General features: G+C 43.0%; 1 protein-coding gene across 3 annotated transcripts in view; it reads right to left on the reverse strand.

The window, feature by feature from the left end:
• The window catches only part of CHCHD6 (coiled-coil-helix-coiled-coil-helix domain containing 6), a 418,276-nt gene that overhangs the window by 275,568 nt on the left and 117,284 nt on the right, over positions 1–25,424 (reverse strand). For all 3 annotated transcript variants that reach the window (XM_068251581.1, XM_068251580.1, XM_068251582.1), the window contains one exon: positions 3,130–3,213. In XM_068251581.1, the coding sequence (XP_068107682.1) occupies positions 3,130–3,213 (84 nt within the window). The remainder of the gene's footprint in view (positions 1–3,129; positions 3,214–25,424) is intronic.

The following is a 25,424-nucleotide window of genomic DNA, read 5'->3' on the forward strand; positions in this document are numbered from 1 at the left end:
GGGAAGACCTACCACTAACCTAACATTAAAAGCATAACTTACCTGGTGCGACTTATCATAAAATGGTATACACATTTCTTCAAGACAGACAAATTTCTTCTATAGATGAAATTTGATAACAGTACCACTTTAACCACTTTACGCCCAATTTATGTCCGCTTAAAAGTCTGCCAGGGCATAGATGTCAACTTCCGCAGTCCACGTACTGGCTGTTCGCTCTGCTTTCTTGTTGCTGCAGCCAGCTCGCTCTGCTGTCACGCTAACAGCAGAGCTATGTATTTTAGTCATGAGCCAATCACAGTAATCACTGTTTACAAAGGGAAAGGACGATTCTGCTCCTTAAGGGGCCAGAGACGTCTAGTCCCAAAGTGGTTAAGGACAGTGCCCGGGCTTTTCTTTTCATTTGAAACAAAGTAAATTACCGTATATTCCGGCATATAAGACAACTGGGCGTATAAGACGACCCCCAACTTTTCCAGTTAAAATATACATTTTGGGATATACTCGCCCTATAAGACTACCCCTCTTGACTCTTGGACATTTGTATACTGTACTGTTTGTACTGGTGCTATACTTTGTAAACAGGTACAGATACTGGTCCTGTACTGTATGTGGTACCCAGTATACAACAACCAACAAATTACAGCAAGCGATGTACCTTACCGGCGATTGGCTGGTTGTTGTATATGTTACGGCCAGAACCCGAAGTCTGGCCACTTCGGGTTCTGGCCGGTCACAACGCGAAGTGGCCGGCTGATCCGGCCAATATACAAAACGGCTGTGAATTTCGGACTTTGGCCGGCCAGAACGCGTTGTGACTTACAGTGGCCGGCCAAGTCACGAAGTTTCCCGCACCGCTCCCCCGCCAGCTGCTCTCCTCTCCCCTCCGCCGGCGCTCACCGTTCGTGCAGTTATAGACCTCAGATCAGGGCGACCGGACCGGGGAAGCAGAGAGAGGCAGAGCAGCTCACACGCGACCCGCAGGAAGCAATACACTTCAATGCAGAAGTGACATCATTGAACACTTCCGCATTGAAATGTACGGGTCCGGGCGGGTCTCGTGTGAGCTGCTCTGCTTCTCTCCGCCTCTCTGGTCGCCCTGATAGGAGGTCTGAATATCGCCTCCAGAAAAGCTCCCCCAGCCCAGCAAAGCACCCCCAGCTTAAAAGGCACCCAGCAAAGCCCACCCCCCGCCATGCAAAGCCGCCCCCCCCACCCACTATGCAAAGCACCCAGAAAAGACCCCCCAGCCATGCAAAGCCGCCCCCACCCACCGTGCAAAGTGCACAGCAAAGCACCCAGCAAAGCCCCCCCCCCCTGCCCCCAGCCATGCAACCCCCCCCCCTCCCCAGACCATGCAAAGTGCACAGAAAAGCACCCCCAGCCATGCAACGCACCCTGCAAAGTCCCCCCCCCCCCCCCGACCATGCAAACTGCACACCAAAGCTTCCACAGCCGTGCACAGCCCCCCAGCAAAGACCCCCCCCCCCACCATGCAAAGCGCCCAGCAAAGCACCCCCCAGCCATGCATCCCCCCTCATCTGTAACTAATCACCACTGTAATTTGAGCTCTCCCTGTGTCACCTGACTGCCACAGCAGAGCAGCTAATTTAAAAGCACAGGATGTTAACAATATGTCTGCTCCCAAGAAAGCAGGATGTAGACACACTGCAGATTTATTGCAGGATTTGCATCAGCTGTAACTAAGAAATGCTTTTATTATGCTGTTGTGTGTATTTCAGATCAGAGAGGAAGTTCCCATTGCCATTCATGGTGCTGGACAGGACCAGGGATGTTCTGGGATTTGTGCGTTTTGGGCTTTGGCCGACTGACCATGGCCGTTTCTAGAACTGGCCGGCCAATGTCAGAAATTCCCAGCATTTTGGACTTTGGCCGACGTCAAATCGGCCAGTTTTAGAAACGGCCGGCCAATTCTAGAATTGGCCGATTTCTGGTTTTGGCCGTAACATATACAAAGCCTGTTTGGATTGGTCAGCTATCCCAGTCTCCAAGAGTGGTAGCACAAACATGCCCCTTTCACCCGTCTGGCCCGCCCTTGTATACTATTACCGACTTCTCTGCCTCTCTGTATGTAGTACCCAGTATACAACAAACAACCAATCACGGCAAGCGATGTACCTTACTGGTGAATGGCTGGTTATTATATACAAAGCCTGCTTGGATTGGTCACCTATCCCCGTCTCCAAGACTATCACAGTGGTAGCGCAAACATGCCTCTTTCACCCGTCTGGCCTGCCTCGTATTCTATTACCTCCTTCTCTGCCTCTCAGACATTGCACCTGCACACCTGTGCTGCTTCACTGCAGTCCTCAGGAGTGAGGTTTGAGAGGCAGAGAAGGAGGTATGGTAATAGGATACAACAGCAGGCCAGATGGGTGAAAGAGACGTGTTTTTCTGGGCACAGCGCCACTCGCTCTCATTCTTCCATACCCTGGGCGTCCTAGACGCCTGCAGCTTGCATCACCCTTCACTTACACCTTCCCGGTGAGGTGAGTGGATTTTCTTCTACCATACTTGTACAGCACCGCCCTTGCTGCTTTCATATGGTCGCCGTTTGAGTCCCCCACCACATGCCGCAACGCAGATTCTCCAGTTCAGCTCGGAAGTTTCAGCACCCACCCTATAAGATGACACCTGTCGTATAAGACGACCCCCAACTTTTGAGAAGATTTTTCTGGGATAAAAAGTAGTCTTATACGCCAGAATATACAGTACTTTGGGGTAAAACCAGGTAGGATATGCATATGGGCAAATAGGGCTATTTTTCACGATCAGCATATTGCAATGCCAAGCGCTTGCAAATCGCAAAGTGCTAGGTCATACAAATCGAAATGCGTTGACACAATTTTACATAATTGCAAATGTCAATCCTGCTGCATTTTTTATGCATTGTGTTTACAGCCCTGACACCCATTGGATTGTGCCATAACCGCATGCGCTGGGTGCACTAACAATCGCCCTCAGGAGTTGGCACATAGGTTTTTGCTCTATATTATGCCAGATAATAATTCTATATTAAATGTGAGGATTCGTAATCTCACAAATGCCCTTGCGTGACAGCGTCTTTGTAATCAGAGGCTTTTAATGCAGCGCATCTCTTGCACTCACCTTCTTTTCGATGCTGGCCAGCTGCTCCTTGTGGAAACTGTCCAGGTTTTTCAGTTCTTCCTCTTTGCGTTGTAATTCCTTTGCCTTAAAAAGACAAACGTACTGGATTATTACAGTAGGTAGTGGTGGCAACCAAAGGCTTCAGTTTCAACAATTTTTACTGACTTCCAAAAACGAAACAAAATTGTGTGGAATGAAGTGTACTATATAACATTTTACAACGGATGGATTTCTCCAACAAACAGGAGAACGGTACATCAGTAATGTATGGCAACCACGGGGCAGATGGTTTCTTGTCTAGCCAAAGCTTTCAGCACTGATAGAAGGTCACAGAGATTTTGTTAAACCCCTGTTCAGACTCATTTTTTTTGCATGCATTTAATAGATCATGAATTAAACTGATTTATGTATAAAATCATATTTTTTAAATACAATTACATTTTTGCAAAATGAAATAAGTTACTGTATTTTTGCGACCATAAGATGCATTTTTTCTTTCCTAAACGCGGGTCATTTCATCTTATGGACCGAAAACAAGGAATCCCTGACTTACGAAGGTACACCAATATCGATTTGATTACAATATCGGGGACTCCCTGCCATGTGCTGCCCTGCGTGCAAAGTAATGTGCAGGGAAGCAGCAGCGCACATCTCCCCCTGCTCTGGACGCCTGCAGCGATCAACAATGTCTTCTCGCCCTCAAGGCTTCCCCTCTTGCCTGTCGCATGTAATGGTGCCATCAGGAGAAGCTGGCACTAGAGGAAGCCAAGAGGGAGAGAAGACGTCGCTGGTTGCTGCAAGTGCCCACGGAGCAGGTGAGACACACACTGCTGCTTCCACTGCGCATTCACTCTGCACGGGGATGCAGTGGGACACAAGCTAGACACAGGGGGAAACAAGAGGTACAAGGGGGAAACAAAAGTTACAAGGGGGACACAAGAGGGACAAGACAACATAATAAATGGGGTGCAGGATTGGGGGAGTAAATCCACAAAATGCCATGCACCATGGATGCACCAGGCTTAGTATATTTCTCTTCCCTGGTTTTTGCTCTCTAAGGGCCCTTTTCCACTAGAGCGATTGTGATTGCTGAATCGCAAATCGCTAGTGATTTTTAAATCGCTAGAGTTGTTACTTTATTATAGAAATCACGAGAAGTATTTTCCACTACAGTGATTCGATTTGGAAATCGCTAATCGCAAATCGCAATCGCTTGCTGGAGCGATTTTTACAATGATAATGCAATGCAAATGAAAATCACAAATCGCAATCGCATAACAGAATTAATGAAAAATCGCAATCGCTGGCGTTTGTGATTTGTGATTGCGATTGCTAGTGGAAAAGGGCCCTAAACCTAGGAGTGTCTTATGGTCAGGAGCTTTTTACGGTCCTAAAAATATGGTATGTATGTGTCTGCTGCATCAACCTATCTCACAGACCTTCAGCTACCTGCTCACACCGGGTCAGTCTGAATTACTTCCAGCAGAGTCCCCAAAGGAAAGTGACTGCTCTGTCGCTGAAGCCACTCCCCCTGTTTGCTCATAGCCTATCAGGAGGGCAGGCTTCAGCCAGACTGGATTGGTAGTAAAGCCCATCATGGAAGAATATGTGTATTAAGTTGCACATGCAAGAAGCTGATATGACGTTGCCTGAGCGAGTCCACCAGTAAAGGTTTGAAAAAAAATTAAAATAAGTTACTAAAACCAAAAACTCTTGAAGTTAACAGCACGAATACTAACAAACTAACAGATCTCCAGTGCCGGACACCCTTACAGATAATGCATCTGTGACTCGTAATAAATAGTAATAGCAACAGATTAACCAATACTCGTTGGCACAAGGGCTAAAGCATGCTGAAAAGCTTTTGTGCAGGCAAGAATGGGTTAGGCTCCCCTGTACATAAAATCCAGTCATATAAAAGGGCAGGACCAGCAGCCATCCTCATCTTCTCTGTTTTCTGTCATGCCCTCAGGGGTCTGTCACAAACACCCTGAATATTTTATGTGTCATGGTAAGAAAGTACTGTTTATTCTGCATCCTGAAGACAACATTCCCATCACCCTCTGCAGCTATATTTAGCAGTGCACCACACACACATGCGTAATGGCAAAGGTCTTAATGGTGGGCTTGAACTTTTAGGAACCAGGAAAGCGTTGGGGTGAGAAGGGATGAGGCGGTAAAAGTGATGAAAGTTGCCCGGACAGAGCCAATCCCTGAAGGTGCAGAACTGTCGCTGCAAGGCCAGTAGGGGTCATTAGGAAGACAGATTGTGTCTGAGGGCTGATGGCTCTCTCAGACTTCCCAGGAGCAGCCGGGAATGGGCAAACTGGGACCTTTCATGGAGTTTAGGCTGAGTGTATCTGGCAAGGAAAAAAAAACGTCCTTCCCAGATAGCCGTACTTTAAATGTCAGCTTCATCTGACGCTCAATGAGGCTGACAGAGGCTTCTGCAGAATTCCTGAAGGCCAAAATTGCCTGGATGGCAAGGGAGCGGAGAAAAGATCATCTGACATAGAGAATGGCTCCCAGGTTACACTGGAGGTGACTGAGCTAAACCTGTTGTGAAGCAGCTTTACAAGAAATATTTACCTTTGAAGGGATATTACCATTATTCACCTAGAAGGACAAATAAATTACTTAGATTCTGCTTGAGTACAAAGCCTAAATGCAATAAAGAATATGTACAGTGGAGGAAATAATTATTTGACCCCTCACTGATTTTGGAAGTTTGTCCAATGACAAAGAAATGAAAAGTCTCAGAACAGTATCATTTCAATGGTAGGTTTATTTTAACAGTGGCAGATAGCACATCAAAAGGAAAATCGAAAAAATAACCTTAAATAAAAGATAGCAACTGATTTGCATTTCATTGAGTGAAATAAGTTTTTGAACCCTCTAACAATAAAATACTTAATACTTAGTGGAAAAACCCTTGTTTGCAAGCACAGAGGTCAAACGTTTCTTGTAATTGATGACCAAGTTTGCACACATTTTAGGAGGAATGTTGGTCCACTCCTCATTGCAAATCATCTCTAAATCCCTAAGGTTTCGAGGCTGTCTCTGTGCAACTCCGAGCTTGAGATCCCTCCATAGGTTTTCTATTGGGTTAAGGTCCGGAGACTGACTAGGCCACTCCATGACCTTAATGTGCTTCTTCTTGAGCCACTCCTTTGTTGCCTTTGCTGTATGTTTTGGGTCATTGTCGTGCTGGAACACCCATCCACGACCCATTTTCAGTTTCCTGGCAGAGGGAAGGAGGTTGTCGTTCAGGATTTCACGATACATGGCTCCGTCCATTTTCCCGTTAATGCGATTAAGTTGTCCTGTGCCCTTAGCAGAAAAACACCCCCAAAGCAAAATGTTTCCACCCCCATGCTTGACGGTGGGGACGGTGTTTTGGGGGTCATAGGCAGCATTTTTCTTCCTCCAAACACAGCGAGTTGAGTTAATGCCAAAGAGGTCTATTTTGGTCTCATCAGACCACAGCACCTTCTCCCAGTCACTCACAGAATCATTCAAGTGTTCATTGGCAAACTTCAGACGGGCCTGCACATGTGCCTTCTTGAGCAGGGGGACCTTGCGAGCCCTGCAGGTTTTTAATCCATTGCGGTGTAATGTGTTTCCAATGGTTTTCTTGGTGACTGCGGTCCCTGCTAATTTGAGGTCATTCACTAACTCCTCCCGTGTAGTTCTAGGATGCTTTTTCACCTTTCTCAGAACCATTGACACCCCACGAGGTGAGATCTTGCGTGGAGCCCCAGAGTGAGGTCGATTGATGGTCATTTTGTTCTCCTTCCATTTTCGAACAATCGCACCAACAGTTGTCACCTTCTCTCCCAGCTTCTTGCTAATGGTTTTGTAGCCCATTCCAGCCTTGTGCAGGTCTACCAATTTGTCTCTGACATCCTTGGACAGCTCTTTGGTCTTTCCCATGTTGGAGAGTTTGGAGTCTGCTTGATTGATTGATTCTGTGGACAGGTGTCTTTTATACAGGTGACTAGTTAAGACAGGTGTCCTTAATGAGGGTGACTAATTGAGTAGAAGTGTCTAACCACTCTGTGGGAGCCAGAACTCTTAATGGTTGGTAGGGGTTCAAAAACGTATTTCACTCAATGAAATGCAAATCAGTTTCTATCTTTTATTTAAGGTTATTTTTTCGATTTTCCTTTTGATGTGCTATCTGCCACTGTTAAAATAAACCTACCATTGAAATGAAACTGTTCTGAGACTTTTCATTTCTTTGTCATTGGACAAACTTCCAATATCAGTGAGGGGTCAAATAATTATTTCCTCCACTGTATATAAACATTTCTTTAGTAGGTGGATATAATTCCTACCTGTTCATTTTCTTGATTACTTTTCAAAGTACCTGACTTCAAAGACCCTCTCACAACCCACTGAGCAGTCACCCTTGCCAACTCCATTATATTGTTGACACCCCTAACACATGGTGACTGAAGCGATCATAGGAGACACCAGGAAGAGGAAATGTTAGTGCAATGCACTATACGACACAGACTTTCAGCCCTCAGCTTTCTAGCTTCCCAGGGCTGAAATGGACTAAGGCCCAGTACACATTGGCAGTTAAAACTGTCTATTAGTGGACCATATCGGAATGGATCCTAACGGGTGCAAAGAAATCCAATGTTAACCTGTGGTTTCGTTCACACTGCTAAGTTAGAACCGATTCATTTGGTTTGCCCAAGCGGGCCGCAAGTTCAGGGAAGCTGCGATAAATCTAGAGCAATGGACACATCGTATTGACCATGCGCTAACGGAATGTAGGGTCACGGTTGAAAAACTAATGCCGTTTAGTGACTGATCTGTTCCATGGATCAGTTATTAATCCGTGCTGTGAGGGTGGCAATGGGCAGGAATGGTTCTATGCTTACAATAGAACTGCCCAATGTGCTAATCACCTGTAGGACAATTCTGGACAAAGTAACACTGGATCAGCATCATTTTATACCATTACCGTATTTTTCTGGACTATAAGACACTCTGGACTATAATGCGCAACTAGGTTTAGAGTAGAGAAACCAGGGGAAAACAATATAAACTAATCCTGGTGAGTTCATGGTCCAGGGGAGTCTTGTAGATGTTCTCCTCCCAATTATTGTGTCCTCCTCCTTTATATCCCAGAGAGCAGATCTTGTTTTGTTTTTATTTGATTCCAGTAAAAGTTAACAGTGGAGTCCTGAAGTTACTGATTTCTGAAGGTCCAGTTTGTCCAAAATGGAAATTGAAAGAAATAACGATTCAATAGGTGGTGCAATGGTGTAGTGGCAGCACTTCAGTTACAGGCTCAAAACGTGGCCAGAACAAATATATTTGGATGTTCTCCCCATGTTTGCATAGGCTTCTTCTGAGGACTGATTTCCTCCCATACCCCCAAAACATACTAAGTTAACAGATTTCTCCCAAATTGGCCTTAGACTTCATTCAATTATAGCACAATACACACCTGCAATTATTGCTGTTACCCACTGGGATTGGAACTCATTCCCTTGGGTAACAGTTCCCACGCTGCTCATGACGGAGTGGGAAGGGTAAGGAGGGACAACAAAAGGGTCACCTGAGCTCAGTCAAGATAATTTGGCAGGCTGGAGGTCTTTTCAATGCTTTGAGGCCATGTTACACACTCTAGATTCTCAGCAGAAGCAACCCTGAACACCTGCTTTGGCCGAGAACTTTAGTTTTACCTTCCTATCAGGAGATGTTCAGTGGCACCATCAGCTTACATCTGGCAAAAGCCAGTGGGATCCTGGTAACTTTAAATACAATTTATAGCCAGGACTGGTATTCAAATAAGTCATCAAAAGGCTTATTGAAAGCATGTCAACTGTGAAGCATTATGCAGGAGAACAGAGGCGCCAAAAGGATAAAAGTAAGCTAAATGAGCTTAAAAAACAAATTCTTGGTAAATAGAGGAGGTAGTGGTGGACTTACCTCCTCCAAGTAGACACACAATGACTGTAGTAAACACAGTCAATATATTTTATTTATGAACTCCAAATATGCAACGCGTTTCGCAGGTTTGATCCCGCTTCATCAGGCAATAACAACGGAGCAATAGCATATGTGGTCAGTAGAAGAGCCAGGCACCTCTGTGAGGTGCCTGGCTCTTCTACTGACCACATATGCTATTGCTCCGTTGTTATTGCCTGATGAAGCGGGATCAAACCTGCGAAACGTGTTGCATATTTGGAGTTCATAAATAAAATATATTGACTGTTTACTACAGTCGTTGTGTGTCTACTTGGAGGAGGTAAGTCCACCACTACCTCCTCTATTTACGAAGAATTTGGCTTTTAAGCTCATTTAAGCTTCCTTTTATCCTTTTGGCGCCTCTGTTCTCCTGCATAATATTGAGTCCACCCTGGGTGGAGGGTTGAACCCCCTTTTTCTCATTTACAGAGAGCGACTTCTTATTCCTGAGTGGGGTCAGAAAAATCTCCCCACCTGCCTTTACAGTGGTTGCCTAATGGTAACCCTGGTTTGTGAGTATTAATATTTACTCTATCTAGTAACCATTTACCAGTACATATTACACTATTGGGGCTCTTGGTGTTCCTTGTTTTTATCAACTGTGAAGCATGGAGGAGGTTAATTGTAGTTTTGAGACTGAATTTCAGCATTCTATGGAATTCTTGATTAAATGTCTCCACAATACAAGTAGGTATAGATAGATATTTAGTCAGCATGCAATCCCATCAAGGAGACATCTAATCGATCCCAGATACCATTTTGCAGTGAAAAAGAAAGACAATGAGCCCTGAAAGAGGTTGTATGTTCCCTACAGGGCCTTGCTATCAACAGCAAAGGTTTTGTCTGGACTACATGATGAGACAGAAGCAAGTGTGACAGCCCAAGCATAGGTTTCCACTTATGGAAATCTTCTGGGTTTCCCCAAATTCAAATTTGGGCAGGGAAATGCAGCCTATTGAAATCAGAAGACTGCCTTCCGATTTGCATGCGGGGGGGAGAAAAATTGAATGCCGAACACATGTGAATCCCTATAGTGCATGGCAACTGTGCCAGAATCGCACCTCACAAGATGCACGCCGTGCACAGAAGAAACGGCCCTAAATCTACAGAAAAAAAATGTGGTTTATTGTTACAGATGTTTAGAACAACCTACCTGCTGAGTTCCTTGAAAACCTGTGTATGGAGACTTGCTGCTATTTTAAAAGCAGGAGGTGATCACATCAAATATTGATTTGATTTGAGATTTTTCTCTGTGTTTGCAGTTTGCTGGTTGTTAAAGAAAAGTGGAAAATAGTCGTCCACTAATGAATTTAGAAGAAGGAAGCATTACTTGTAAGAAGTACTGTATGTTTCGCCAAAGATGCAAGTCTCTTTTTTTTATCTTTTTAATTGCATTTTAAGAAAACCGAGCCTGATTCAAGTGGACTAACTGCGAGAAACTGATGAAAGTTTGTAGAATTAAGTGACAGAGTGCGTTTGTATGCTTTTACATTTGCATACCTTTTAACAAGGTGAAAAGCTAGTTTTATGTGGTTTTTCATAAAAATCATGAAATACTCTACTCTGATGTTTGTTGCACCCCATGATATTTGGGGGTGCTGGGCCACCCAGGTGATGTTAGGTAAGTTTACTCTGAAGTTCTTTGCCCTCAAAAAATGCATTTTTCCTCACCCCATCCACTGTTTGTGTTAGGACCCTGAAATGAGACTGGCCTTGCTGCAACTTATTGGCTCCCACATCTGTGCATAACAGGAACCAATAAATCTCTGTTATTGGGGGTGTCGTGGTGGTGGGTATGCACTGGCTTAATCTAGACAGAGGCACTCAAACCTATTGCTTTACCCACCGAGTTGTGCTCCCATTTTTGCCCGAGGGAGCGGGGTCACGCCCGCGAAATGTGTCGCATTTGTGGAGTTGAATAAATTAATTGTCAATTCTGTTTTATCGAGACTTAAGTGAGTTTTCTTTTTTTGTAAGAGATATCTACACATGCCAGTGCGGCAGCCACGCGGGACCCAACTATGCAGAAGGAGCAGCAGCTAGACTCAAGGCGGCCAGGCAGGGGAGAGATATTAATGCATAGGCACTGGTGGGCCCATTATTACTGGGAAAGTCAATGGTTGCTGTTCCAATGCATTCGTCCTGATAACTTTGCACCCCAGATCCACCACGTTTGCCTGAGATTTTCCAGCTTGCTTGATGTAAACAGACTGATTTTATCTGATTCAATATTTATTATCAAATTGGACAGTCAACCAGCTGCAAAATCTCTAGATATATGGCCACCTTAAAGAGGAACTCCAGTGAAAATAATGTAATAGAAAAAGTGCTTCATTGTTACAATAATTATGTATAAATGATTTAGTCAGTGTTTGCCCATTGCAATATTTTTCCTCTCCCCGATTTACATTCTGACATTTATTACATGGTGACATTTTTACTGCTGGCAGGTGATGTGCTGCTTGCTTTTTTGGCAGTTGGAAACAGCTATTTCCCACAATGCAATGAGGTTCACAGACAGGAAACTGTCAGGACTATGGTCCTGACATCACACTGTGGGAGGGGTTTCATCACATTAGCCATACAGACACCCCCCCCTTGATGATCAGTTTGATAAAAGGGAAAGATTTCTCATGTGAAAGGGGATATCAGATACTGATTGGGATGAAGTTCAATTCTTGGTTACAGTTTCTCTTTAACAGTACACAGGAATTCTGCTGCTGGCACCCCTCCCCTTTGAATGTTAGCTATATCTCATAAGGTTTGGGTTAATGCTCTCTGGTTAGGGCCCTCAGATAATTTTGCTCTCTTGTTTTTTGTCTATAAAGAAACACGTTCCATAGTGGCTATGCCTACTATGGCCCTAGCTTGGCTTTGGGGCTCAAGCACCTGGGTGTGTATATGTGGAACAAAACAAATCTCTGTTTTACTGTAGGTGTTTGTATCCGCTGGCTTCATTTGAGTTTGAATCGCTTAAATAGGCTTGTTTCAGTATACTGATATGGACAACAAAACAAGCCTATGAGAGTTTAGATATGTCATGGAAAATTAGCTTTAGATCTCAACAGCGGATATTCACTTTAGCTGGTTATAGTTAATCTTCCACATCTATAAAAGCCATTACAAATTACCATGCACACACAAAGCACATGGCATTTTAACCGATATTTATGGAACTGACTCAGTGTACACGCATTGGGCAATTCCCATTACATAGGTAGGACATGCATTGCTTTTTTAGCATGTGTTAGGCAAGTCACATCAGTTGTGCGTGGTAATTTTATCGCCTTTTAGTGAATGAAGTCCATTGCGTTTGGTGTGGTGAAAAACAAACATCCGCAGTTATGGATAGGAAGTTGGCTCTGAGTACACATCTTCACTCAATTACAACTCGATGGCTACAATATGGTCTCTATCATATGGAAAGCTGAAGTTGGTGACTAGCACAATAACTGTTGCCCATATTTGTAAGTAGCAGAGTTGACAGTTCCAGGAAGAGCACTAACTTCACCATTTGTATATGCAAAAGGGCACCGAGAAATAGCCGTTAGTAGAATATCGGTAACTTTATATCTTTTTTTTAACAGTTAAAATGTATTGAATTTTTTTGAGAATAACAAAGGAAACATAGATAGCACATAATGGTTCGTGCATGCATTACATATTGACAGAAGCACAATAGTATAAAGATCTTTTATATTATTTATTATATCTTTTTAACAGTACTAATAACCATAATAATATATCACTAATTACAGCTAAACCTAACCCTATTCACACACAGAACCCTCTCTCTACCGATGCTTAACCTTGCCCATCCCAGTCCTGTACACTTAACATTAACAAGCACCCCATGCCTAACCTTAACCGCCCCCTCCCCACCCAACGTTAACTGAGTGCCCCTCTAAGACGCAAATCAGAAGCAAAAAAAAATGAAAAATCTTATATGCACCGGAAGTTTATGCGCCTCCATAAGCACCAATATAAATATCAGTGATGTTCCGAAACTTGTGTGTCTCTGGCGACCGATAGTGGGCTCCGATACGCGTGAGCTAACTTGTTGTCCAGCTTATTTATGTTTTATTAAAGATCGGACTTTTATATGCCAGAGAAGCGGATCTTCCTTTCTTTTAGTGTATATGCGGTCTGGCTGCCTGTGCTCCTGCTCTTGGCTAATCTGGTGGAGTGGTGAGCAGAGTTCATCTTTGTTATACGATAAACAGTGGGCGCCTGTGCCACACGCTAAGCAAATGCAGCTACAAACACCCACAATTTGTAGCTACATTTTGCATATCAAGCAGCCCCACGGTCTGCTATTTATCTGGTGCCTCCAACACCCATGTTTTCATACATTACCAATGTTTCTAAGGGTGGCTATGGGAGCGCTCAAACTTCAATGACACTTAGGTGCCCAAATTTCCTGCTTCCATTCTCGTTTAAAGATCAAGCATGCTGGATCTTTAAATGTCATCTAGGGGAGCTGTACACACTCTACACTCTCAGAGTTTCCTCTGCCGTGTGTACAAGGCTTTGGACATCTGCAAACCAGATCTGAATCCCTCCCTGCTTCGAGTCCAGGTTATTGATTAGACTTTGAGGGCAGCTAATAAACAACACTGTTGTATGCCGAGATGGGAAACCCTAGGAAATCGCGGGGAGAGGCTGGCAGAATTGTCATCAGAAGCCACAGCGGAGCTCATGTATGTGTATAGACTGCTGGTAAGAAGGAAGCCTGTGTAAAGCCTAGGCAAGCATTGCATCCTTAGATCTATTCAAGGGTGAAAATTGTCATGGATTATAACTGCATTGTTGAGCAGACAACAAGCTGTGGTTAGCATATTTTATAACTTATTTATCTTTTAAGACACAAAAGGATAGGATAAATAGACAATATAAATGTAAATGATTATGAGGGTAAATGCAGCATCTACGGCTTTCCATTCTCAAAGCACATATCTAAATTTACATATTAAACCCAGGAAATTATAGCAAGCAACAGACTACATAATAATACACAATGCTGTGTTAGGATCTGACTAATAAATAAATAAAAACACTGTGTCCATCTCTGCCATCTTCTAATCTAATGGCATTGGTGCATTGGCCCTCAATATAGAACACTTGAATGTTCTTTTGCTGGTTCTCTAAGTGTGGCCTCTCTGGCACAGAAAGGGTGCTATCCAAATAAGGGGTTCTTGCTGATAATTAAGCTGCACGTGTGCATCTGCATATGATCTCCAGGATTACGTGCGTCTCTACCAAGGCTTTGTAAATATTTCTCTCTGCTAATCATTTATAATAAGCATATAATAGGCACTTGGGGCTGTTTCTTTTTGTCTGGGGTTTGCACTAATTTCTGTGTGTGTTTTTTACTGGTGCCAACAGCCAATCTTCTCAAACAATGGGTGGGATTATTTGCATTGTTGTTGTTAAGCAAACAGCATCAGGCTTCGAAAGCGCTGCATGCCCCAACCTTAAAAGGAACCCGGAGTGTGAGACCTATGGAAGCTGCCATATTTATTTCCATTTAAACAATACCAGTTGCCAGGGCCGGTTCCCTCATGAAGCAAGGTGAAACAGTTGCATCAGACACAAAGATTACAGGGGCAGCGTGTTTGTTCTGTGTTTACACTAACAGCATGCAGTCAGAGTAGGAGAAGCGAGAGGAGAGCGAGGTATAGAGGGGAAAAGCAGCTTGTTGTGCTGTGTGAGGAGTCTGTCAGGAGAGAAGCAGTTGTTAATTTGACTTGCACAGCAGAAGGGAAGAGGTGGCACTGCTGTCCTGACTGAGGAGGAATGGAGTGGCTGAGGGTTTGTTTGTCACAGACAGACAGCCAGTGTGCTATTGTGTTGAGCTGCAGCATGTCATGTACGAACATTAGATGAAGCAAACTAAATTGTCAGGTGCTGTGCGACCATTCCAAATCGGAGCGTGGGGGTGCAACCTCACAATGATTGTTCAGGGTCTATGGCTTAAACCAGTGCTGTCCAACTTCATGGGCATGATTTGATGGCAACTAAATCGCTGTTTAGAGTGGAATTAAATTAAAATATCCCCTCTGCAGGCCACACCTTAATGTCTAACAAAGAAATGTCTGATAACACCATCTTAGCTCCTTCCAATCATATGTCCAAATTTTTAAAGTGTAACTGTCGGGCATAACATAAACAATTTTTTATTTTTATTTGGTAAACACGTAATAAGGATGCTAACCAGGCAATACAAAAGTTAAAATCACTATTACTTTTCTTGTTGATAAATGATCATTCCCGAGTTTACCTGACTCTTATTTGGTACATTGTCGTACAAAGGAAGTTGCAGGGCATGCTAGGTTGTCTTTTTTGCTTCTTTACTTTGCTCTCAGACTTAACTAATGCAGCCTGATTGGCTGAAGCCTCTTTTCCTCCTGTTTTCCCCTCCCACACCTCTGTTCCTCTCTGATTGACTAATATTTCTCATGCGGAGACAATGCACCTTCTATTGCAGAGCTGGGTGAGAGTGCCTGAAGACTAGTAGGAGGGCGGGCAACGCATACACAATTAGGCAGAGGAGAGTAAAAGAGGAAATGATATCAGGATTGACTTCAAGATAGACACAGTTAAAATGGAAAATCCTAAGAAGGATTTTCGGTACTTATCCGTTAGCCGGGCGCATCCGGCAGGTGGCGCTGTTGTATCGAATTTCAATGCGCTGGGTTGTATCTAATTCCATTCATACTTAGTTAATGTAGTACTGTGTGAATGGAAGCGCTGCAGGTGGCGCTAATTACATTGATACGTTGATAACAATACAGTGTTAATGGCAAGGAATACATTGTATTTGAAGTGGCCGCCACTGGCACTTAATGGAATTCAAATGAAGGCGGCGGCAATGTAACAGATGAAGCCGCCGCCTTCGTCTGTTCTTCTTCTCCCCCTTTGCCCTCTCTCAACTATACAATCCTGCCAGCTGGGGGGGGGGCACGCCTGTCTCCCCCACAGTCGTTCGTCGCAAGGAAACAAGCAGGATTCCCTGCCGCGACGAACGACTCTGGGGGGAGACGCATGTCCCCGCAGGCTGCCAGCATTGAAGAAGCGAGAGGAGGGCAAAGGGGGAGAAGAAGGAGAACAGACGAAGGTGGCGGCTTCATCTGTTACATTGCCGCCGCCTTCATTTGAACTCCGTGTAAAAGTGCCAGCCACTTCAAATACAATGTATTCCTTGCCATTAACACTGTATTGTTATCAATGTATCAATGTAATTAGCGCCACCTGCGGCGCTTCCATTCACACAGTACTACGTTGAAGTATGTATGGAATTAGATACAACCCAGCGCATCGAAATTCGCTACAACAGCGCCACCTGCCGGATGCGCTCGGCTAACGGATAAGTACCGGATTTTCTCTTTTTTAGGCCTCTTTCACAGTGGGACGTTGCATTTGATGCAACGTTAAAGTTGCACAACATGCCCCTAACGCAGCGCATGTAGGTTATAAAATTGGATTTTATTTTGTACTACGTTATGTGTCTCTTGGTGTGCCGTTTTCGTCGCATGCTGATGGAACGAAAACGGTGCATGCGTTACATTTAAAAAAAAAAAAAAAACTTACTGAGCATGTGCAACACACAAGGCAGCAAATGTATTGCTAAACGCACAGCATGCAGCACTTTCTAAATATTGCTACATGTTACACACAACGCGATGGGTGCACTGTGAATGTCGCACAGCCTTTGTATTGCTGTGCGTTAGTCTGCGTTGGAACATTTTCTAACGTGCGACTTTAACGTCCCACTGTGAAAGAGGCCTTAACTATAGAAGAATCACTAAAATCAAACTGTGGACAGTGCAATACATATGTAAGTAGAGCAAGTATTTACTTATATATGTGTATCTAAGATAGTATGGCAGACAGCTCCTCTTTAAAATAGATTTTGGTTGTGGAAGCCCTGCTTGATGCAAACATTTGGCTTACTCGGGTTTATAAAGGTAACAGATGATACATTTATTTCTGTGCCCGTAGAGTGGTGTTAAAAGCATACATTTTAGTTTAGCCAAGGAAATTGCTTCACTGCTGTTTTTGGGTAACCCTTCCACCCCTGGCTATGCTTACGTCACTTATTCTCAGTGGGCAGCCTGGCTAAATAGCGGCTTAGCAGCCAAAATGGCCGTCTAATATATTGGCAGTATTGGCAATAAACTGTTTGGGCTAACATATCCAATTGTACATTCGCTGACAGGCAAAGCCAGACAATGTTAACCTCCTCGGCTACTATCGGCCTTGTCTGAAAGGAAAGTTAAAACGCTGCAGAATTTAATGAATATTACGTGTGTGAAAAATCATTACAGAGGATGACCTGTGATCCACAGACTGCCAACTCGGACCAATAGAAAGCATATTCCCGGTAACCACGGCCGGATGCCAAAAGAGAAAAAAATAATAATGCAGTAATTGGCGCTAGCAATTAACAACCTTTCATTGTAGAACGTGCATATTCCCTTCATCACTTTCTCTCTATTTAGCACCTAGCAGATTTTAGCTGTACAAAGGTTTCCTCAGAGGCCTGGATGCTTATTGCTGCTTGTGGAACATTTTCTTTTATGTGCGTTTGTTTTAGAGCCATTTTGTATTTTTCTATATTGTTTTACTTTTTTTGTGGTTTGCAGGATGAAACAAGCAAAATCATAGCTTTGAAGGCTACCATCTGCCTCTGATGGGTTCAATTGTACTTTGTTTAACCTCGCTGCCTGCAATTGTGGATATCTAGTTCCTGTCATTTGGAGTATATACGGGGTGACTTGAAGCAAAAAGCCAAATATACAACTGGAATAGATCTCAAGACACAGACAGTAGTGGTATATAAGGTTATTAAATAAATAAAGAGGTATTGAGGAAAGAGATTACTTGTTCATACCCAAAGCCAACAAGAACTTACTTAATTTTTTTACCACTTAACCACTTCACAGCTCCAGTACAGTATATCTACTCCCCTGCAGACTTCATCTAATCGCCCAGGGGAGTAAATATACGTACTCCCGCTGCTACCACTGCTGAAAGCGCTCCCGCTTATTTGTGCGCTCGTTCATGTTGCCATCTGCCCGCCAGGAGATCAATGAATGAGAAAGCAATTCCTAATCATTGATCTAAGTCCCGGCAGCAATTATCGGCGCCTTTTATGAGAAGCTGCATGATCATTCTAATAAATAAAAGTTTCCCATCTTCAGTACACTTCCTGTAAGCATACATATTTCGCTTACAGGACATATAACAAAAAAAAGACTGAGGCCATCTTGTGGCCAAATAGTAAAACTACATCTAAAAGTACTTTTTTTAAATGCAAAGACCTGTTTTTACATTTTAAATTAACCCCTTACCTCCCACACTCCCCAATAGTTACCAACATTTATTTTTTTGTAAGAAAATACAATGAAATAAATTTACAATAATAAAAAATGCATTAATAGTTTTCTTAGGGACTGAACTTTTTTAATATGTATGTCAAGACGGTATAATACTGTTACTTTATAAATTATGGGCTTTTTATTAATGATGGATGCAAAACTGAAAAAAATGCATCTTTATTTCCTAAGAAAATATTGGCACCAGAAATTGTGATAGGGACATCATTTAAATGGTGAAATAACCGGTACAAATGGGCACATTAGTTACATGGATTTTAATTACGGTAGCATGCATTATTTAAAAATTATAATGGCCGAAAACTGTAAAATAAGGATTTTTTTTCCAATTTTTTTCTTATTTTCCCATTAAAAAACATTTAGAATAAAAAAATTCTTGGCATAATGTACCACCCAAAGTAAGCCTAATTAGTGATAAAAAAAAACACATTTAACACATTTCATTCTGATAAGTAGAGATAAAGTTATTGTCAAATGAATGGAAGGAGCTGAAAGGTGAAAATTGCTTGGATGCTGAAGGGGTAAAACCCCTCAGTTGTGAAGTGGTTAAAGCAAGTCTGAAGCAAAAAAAACCCCCAAAACAGATACAAGCCTAAGAAGAGGGAAGGCTCTGGATCCTATAGAACCTCCCCACTCCTCTCCTGGTCCCTGCATTCCACCGCTGACTCCAGTTAGCAGTCTCCGACCAATGGGTAGGGGACTGCTGTCTGCTGCTGCCCAAGACTTCAGAAGTCTCCCAAAGACGGGCCGCTCTATACTGCACATGCGCGAGCATGCTCTCTCACACAGCTGTGCATGCACAGTGTGGAGCCACCCGTCACCGGGAGCACTCGAACTTCCCAAGACTTCCGGAGTCTCTCGAGGCGGGAGATTTGAATGGGGAGCCAGCACTGAAATGCGGAAACCATGAGAGAACAGGACGGTTCTATAGGACCCAGAGCCTTCTGTCTCCTTAAATATCTGGTGTGGGGGTTTTTTTGCGTCAGATTTTATTGTGAACAAAAAAGAAGTCCAAATGACCATCCCATAGCCAGAGACTGTACAATATGAGGGCATATTTTCTTACTATTGATTTATATAGCACCAGCATCTTCCATGGCACTGTACAGCAGAATAAAGGTTATAACAATATAAAACAAACAATACAACAGTTAAAAATACAAGACAATGGTGGATTACCGCTGATGCAGTGAACAAATCAACTACAGATATTTACACAGGGTTGGAAGATATGTTTGCATAATACACAGCATTGTGAGACAAAATGGGAAGAGAGCCCTGGCCAAAAGGCATTACAGTCTAAAGGGTTGAGGGATAGGACAGTAGGTGAAAGGAAGATGTGCATGAGTTGGCAAAAATTGTATTCAGCGGCCGGAGTTTCCAAGGTACGAGAGTTTGCTTGCCTGAAGAGGTGAGTTTTCAGGTTGAGCCTAAAAACGCTAAGTGTGGGTGAGTGTTGAGGGAGGGTGTTCCAGAGGATAGGAGAGGAAGTGGGAGTGCAAAGTGGAAACCAGAGTGGAAGTCAGGAGAATATTGTCAGTAGAGCCAAGACTGGATGTAGGATGGTATATAAAAATAAGTTCATTTAAATAAGAAGGAGCTAGGTTGTAAAAAACTTTAGGCGAGAGTCAGGATTTTGAATTGTATTCTTTGTGTAGCTGGCAGCCAGTGAAGGGACTGACAGAGGGGAATTGGACTGGAGAAGTGGGAGGAGAGGTGGATCAGTCATGCAGCAGAGTTAATGACAGACTGTAGCAGGGCTGAATGGTTAGTGGCGAGGCTACAGAGCAGAGAGTTGCAATAGTCTAGTCGTCAAATAATCAGGGCATGCACCAGAAGTTCAGTAGTGTCCTGTGTGTTTTTGTAGGTGGAGACAACAAGGGGAGGATAATTTGTCAGTAATTGGTTTGAATGAGAGACTTAAGTCCAGTATTACACCTAGGCAGCGAGTCTGGGGTACAGGTGTTATTGAAGTGCCATCAACAGAAATAGCGATGTCAGGCATTGAATTAGGAGGTGGGAAGATTACCATTTCCGTATTGTCCATATTGAGTTTTAGGAAATGGAAGGACATGACGGAGTAGATTTTATTGAGACAGTCAGGACACAAGCTATTGTCAGGAGCTAAAAGGTAAATTTGGGTATCGTCAACGTATAAGTGATATTGCAAGCCAAAGGAACTGATGAGCTGACCAAGACTATAAAAAAAAGGGAGGTCTGAGCCTTAGGGAACTCCAACAGTGTGGGGTCGTGGAGAGGAGCGAGAGGGAGTGACTCTAAAGGTCCTATCAGTAAGATAAGAGGAAAGCCACTCATCTCACAGCCAGATTCTGAATTCCAATGGATGAGAGGATTTGGAGATGGAGAGGGTGGTCCACTGTGTCAAAAACAGAAGATAGATCTAGGAGGATGAAAATAGAGTAGAGGCCTTTAGATTTAGCAGTTTACCAGGTCATTGGTTACATTGAGTAGGGAAGTTTCAGTTGATTTAATCAGGATATAGGACGTTGCATTCATTATACTTAGATCCCAACAGGGCTTAAAATGGTCTGTGCCATGGAATGGACCACTATGGACCAAGAGACATGTCCATGGATCCTATGTTAGGCAAAGTCCAGACCTGCATGATTGTTATGGACACTGGGCAGAAGTGTTATACATAGCAAGCAATCTATGGCATGTTTGACATGAAGGACACAAAGGAACTATGAACAAGGGGGCTCTTGCTGTGGATGATGAAAGCAGATCCAATGTCAACATCCATGGCATGCTGATACTCTGTGTTCCCTGTCTGGCATCCGTCCAAAACAGGAAGTGACAGACGCTTGCAGTCACTTCCTGTTTTGAGTGTGCCAAAGTACACGGAAGCGTATTGTAAAATTGTATTGCAAAAATACGCTTCCGTGCATGCGTGCCACAACATCGCAAGGCCAACGTGCTTAAAGAACCTTGCGTTGCCATACTCTAACATGAGCAACCATCATCTTGATTAAGGAGCCATTTTATGCTCCGATACGCGTGAGCTTTTTATTGCTACACTGATGATGGATTAACAGATCAAATAAAGGATTTTCTATTTCACCCAACCAACTGGGGCAGCGGGATTTTTCTGGTTGCTTGTGGATTTTGGCATTTGATTTCCCTGCTCCCTTTTGGCTATACACGTGAGTGCAGCGGTCTCTCCCTTCTTTTCCCCAATACTCTAACATGACTTCCGTGCTGACGCAGATCGCCGCAGGTGCCGCATGGTAACGTAGGTATGCGCTAGTGTTAAATCAGGCATTTACGGTGCAGCGTACTGCAACATAGGAAGTATGAAGTTCCCCATAGACTTTAGTCTGCGGTAGCAGTGCGTCAATTTGACGCACCACCGCAGCGTGAATGGGCCCTAAGGCAAAGAAAATAAAAACTTGTAATTTATCAATTTATTGACTGTGGCCAAGGTTTATTAAAAAAAAAAAAAAAAAAAAGATAGGTTGGCCTTCCATTGTACATAGAAAGGTAAAAAAAGCATTATAGGCAACAACACCCAACGCAATCCAAAACAGTAATGGACCATTTAGCTTATCATTAGCACCTGTTCGGTATAACTGCCTCCTTGTGCTTGTGCAGAGATGCTTGGACAGCACTTCTGCAAAAAACAGTGTTGTGCTGATATTTATTGACTTTCCTTGTGTCTTTGTGAAATGGAGTTCTGCCTCATGCAGACCATGCTGTTTCTAACAAAGCCAACATGGCTGTCAATGTGTTAGGAGTAGGTGTGGCTGAGGTCACAATAGATGCAACAGGTTAGCTGTGGGAGGAGTTGGCTGAGAGATAAGCCAACTCACATACATGAGAGGCTCTCTCTCTTCCACACCACTGAGGACTGAAGACTTGCTTTTTTGGAGTTCCTGTGCAAGGAGGAAGCATGCATGAGCCTGGAAAGGAAATGTCTTTCTCTGTGGATCCGTGGTCTGTGCAGGATTTTCACGGTGTTAATGAAAGATAAGTATTCATTTGTATTTACTTATTATTGTAAAGATTGTATGTGTATGCTTTCCTATTTGTGTTTGCAATATTACAGTTCTACTATTACTTGTGTTTTGCATTATCCTAAATATTTTGCTTTAGTAAGCTCAAGTTTCTTGCAACAAGTGTGGGCTTTACTTAGCAATTATGGTATAATGAACTAATAATGCAATCTTAGCATTACACATGGCTTCCTTGACATTTCTGTTTTTCCGAGATCTTGCTGATGCATTAGGACCATTGTTGCTATGCTCAGCATTGTGACTGTGTAAGATATTTTATATTGAACTGTCTTCTGTTACCTCATCTTCTAGAGTACTGTTTTTTTCACGCAGATTAATTTGTCCCATACAGCAGATTCTCTTCATTTAATGGATTGTGGTTTACCCACATATTATCTTGATGATCAACAGCACCTTTTTGGAAAACCGTCTAATCATACACCAGAACAAATGCCTGCCAAGCCCTTTAAAATCGGTATGAAACTCAAATTTCATCTTTGGTCTAAAACATTAAACACAGCATGAAACTAAAGGTGCCCATACACTGGCAGATGGTTAGCAGATTCAACCATCAGAAAGATCCCTCTGATCAGAGAGAGATCTATTGCCGCTTGTGTATTGCACAAAGGTTTCCAATAGATTTCAGCATGAAAATCTGTGCAACCATTTCTGCCTGCCGGGCCCCCAAATCTGTCATGTAATGTGTATCCGACAGGCCCGTGGTGAATTAGCTCACCTGTCTGCTGGCATGCCTCCTCCAGCGCCCCCTGTCTTCTCTCTATTGCCGCAGCGGACAACTGTTCCCCGTCATACAGTACATGGCATCAAGTACATTCGCCCCACGCTGATGGAGATAAGACATGTAAATGGAGAGGAAGAAAATAGTCCAAAATGATTCATACCCTTCTCACTAATCAATATAAAAGCCTTTATTGGCTATTACAGCAATCAAACGCTTCCTATAATTGCAGACCAGCTTTTTGCATGTCTCCACAGGTATTATTGCCCATTCATCGTTAGCAATGAGCTCCAAATCTTTAAGGTTGGAGGGTCTTCTTGCCATCACCCTGATCTTTAGCTCCCTCCACAAATTCTCAACTGGATTCAAGTCAGGACTCTGGCTGGGCCACTCCAAAACGTTAATGTTGTTGTCTGCTAACCATTGCTTCACCACTTTTGTTGTGTGTTTTGGGTCATTGCCATGCTGAAATGTCCCCAAGGCCAAGCTTCTCTGCAGAATGCCTGATGTTGTCATTGAGAATCCTCTTGTATTGCTCTTTTTTCATAGTGGTGTTTACTGTGACTAGGTTCCCTGGTCCATTGGCTGAAATACACCCCAAAAAGCATTAGGTTCTCACCATGTTTGAAAGTGGGGATGGTGTTCTTTGGGTTGAAGGCTTCTCCTTTTTTACGCCAAATAAAGGAAACATCATTGTGACCAGACAATTACATTTTTGTTTTATCTGACCATAACACAGAAGACCAGAAGTCTTCTTCTTTGTCCAGATAAGCATTTGCAAAGGCCAAGTCCGCTTTTGTGTGCCTTACCTGGAGAAGTGGCATCCTCCTTGGTCTGCATCCATTGAACACAGCAGTGTGCAGTGCCCGTTGGATTGTCTGCCTTCAGACATTGCCACCAGCAGAGCCCAGATTCACCCGGATGGCCTTGGATTATTTTTCAACTCTCTCACTAGCCTCCTGGCCAGCACAGGTGTCACTTTTAGCTTCTGACCACGTCCTCTGAGATTTTCCAGTCGGGAACATCTTTTATTTTTTAATAATACTTGCACTGTAGCCACTGGAACTTGAAAAAATTTAGAAATGGCCTTGTAGCCCTTTCCTGACTTGTGAGCAGCCACAATGCGCAGCTGCAGGCCCTCACTGAGTTCCTTTGTCTTAGCACTGGTCCGGAACACATGCAGTGTGAACATCAGACAGTGCAGTCCATGCACTTCTGATGTCGCGTGTGTCTGCCTCCTGCACGCGTTGCAGAAATCCGGACGGCAATGCGTGCAATGTGAACGGGGCCTTAGACTTAGCAACTGCTGTTCAGGAAATGCTGTTGAAAACAAAAGAAACCTAGATAATTCCCCATGAGGAGATGGACTGGCCCAAAACCGGTCGGTTCTGTCAGATTTTAACTACTTTAACTACTTTTTTTTCGCGATAGTGGTCCTTTAACCATTTCAGCCCGCAGGGATTTTTCACCTTATGCATTAGAGCAATTTTCACCTCCCAATCATTCGCTAATAACTTTATCACTACTTATCACAATTTATTGATCTATATCTTGTTTTTTCCGCCACTAATTATGCTTTCTTTGGGTGGTACATTTTGCTAAGAATTATTTTTTTATAAATGCATTTTAACAGGATTAATAAAAAAAATGGAAAACATTTATTATTTCTCAGTTTTCAGCCATTATAGCTTTAAAATAATCCACACTACCATAATTAAAACCTATGTATTTTATTTGCCCATTTGTCTCAGTTATTATACCATTTAAATTTTGTCAATATCACAATGTATGGCGCTAATATTTTATTTGGACATAAAGGTGCATTGTTTCCGTTTTGCGTCCATCACTACTTACAAGCTTATAATTTAAAAAAAATGTTTGTAGTATAACCCCTTCAAATGCATATTTAAAAAGTTCAGACCCTTAGGTAACTATTTGTCTTTTTTTTTTTTCTTTGTAATTCTTTTTTCCATTAAACTTTTTATTTGGGTAATATTTTGGTGTGGGAAATAAACAGTTAATTTTTAATGTTGTTATACGTGTAAATTGTAATGTAAAAAATATTTAGATGTAGTTTTACTATTTGGCCACAAGATGGCCGCCTTCAGTTTTTTTACCCTCCTTTTGCTACTCGCTAAGCGGAAGTACTAGGGGGAT

Source organism: Hyperolius riggenbachi, chromosome 9 (genome assembly GCF_040937935.1).
Source record: "Hyperolius riggenbachi isolate aHypRig1 chromosome 9, aHypRig1.pri, whole genome shotgun sequence".
Lineage (NCBI taxonomy): Eukaryota > Metazoa > Chordata > Amphibia > Anura > Hyperoliidae > Hyperolius > Hyperolius riggenbachi.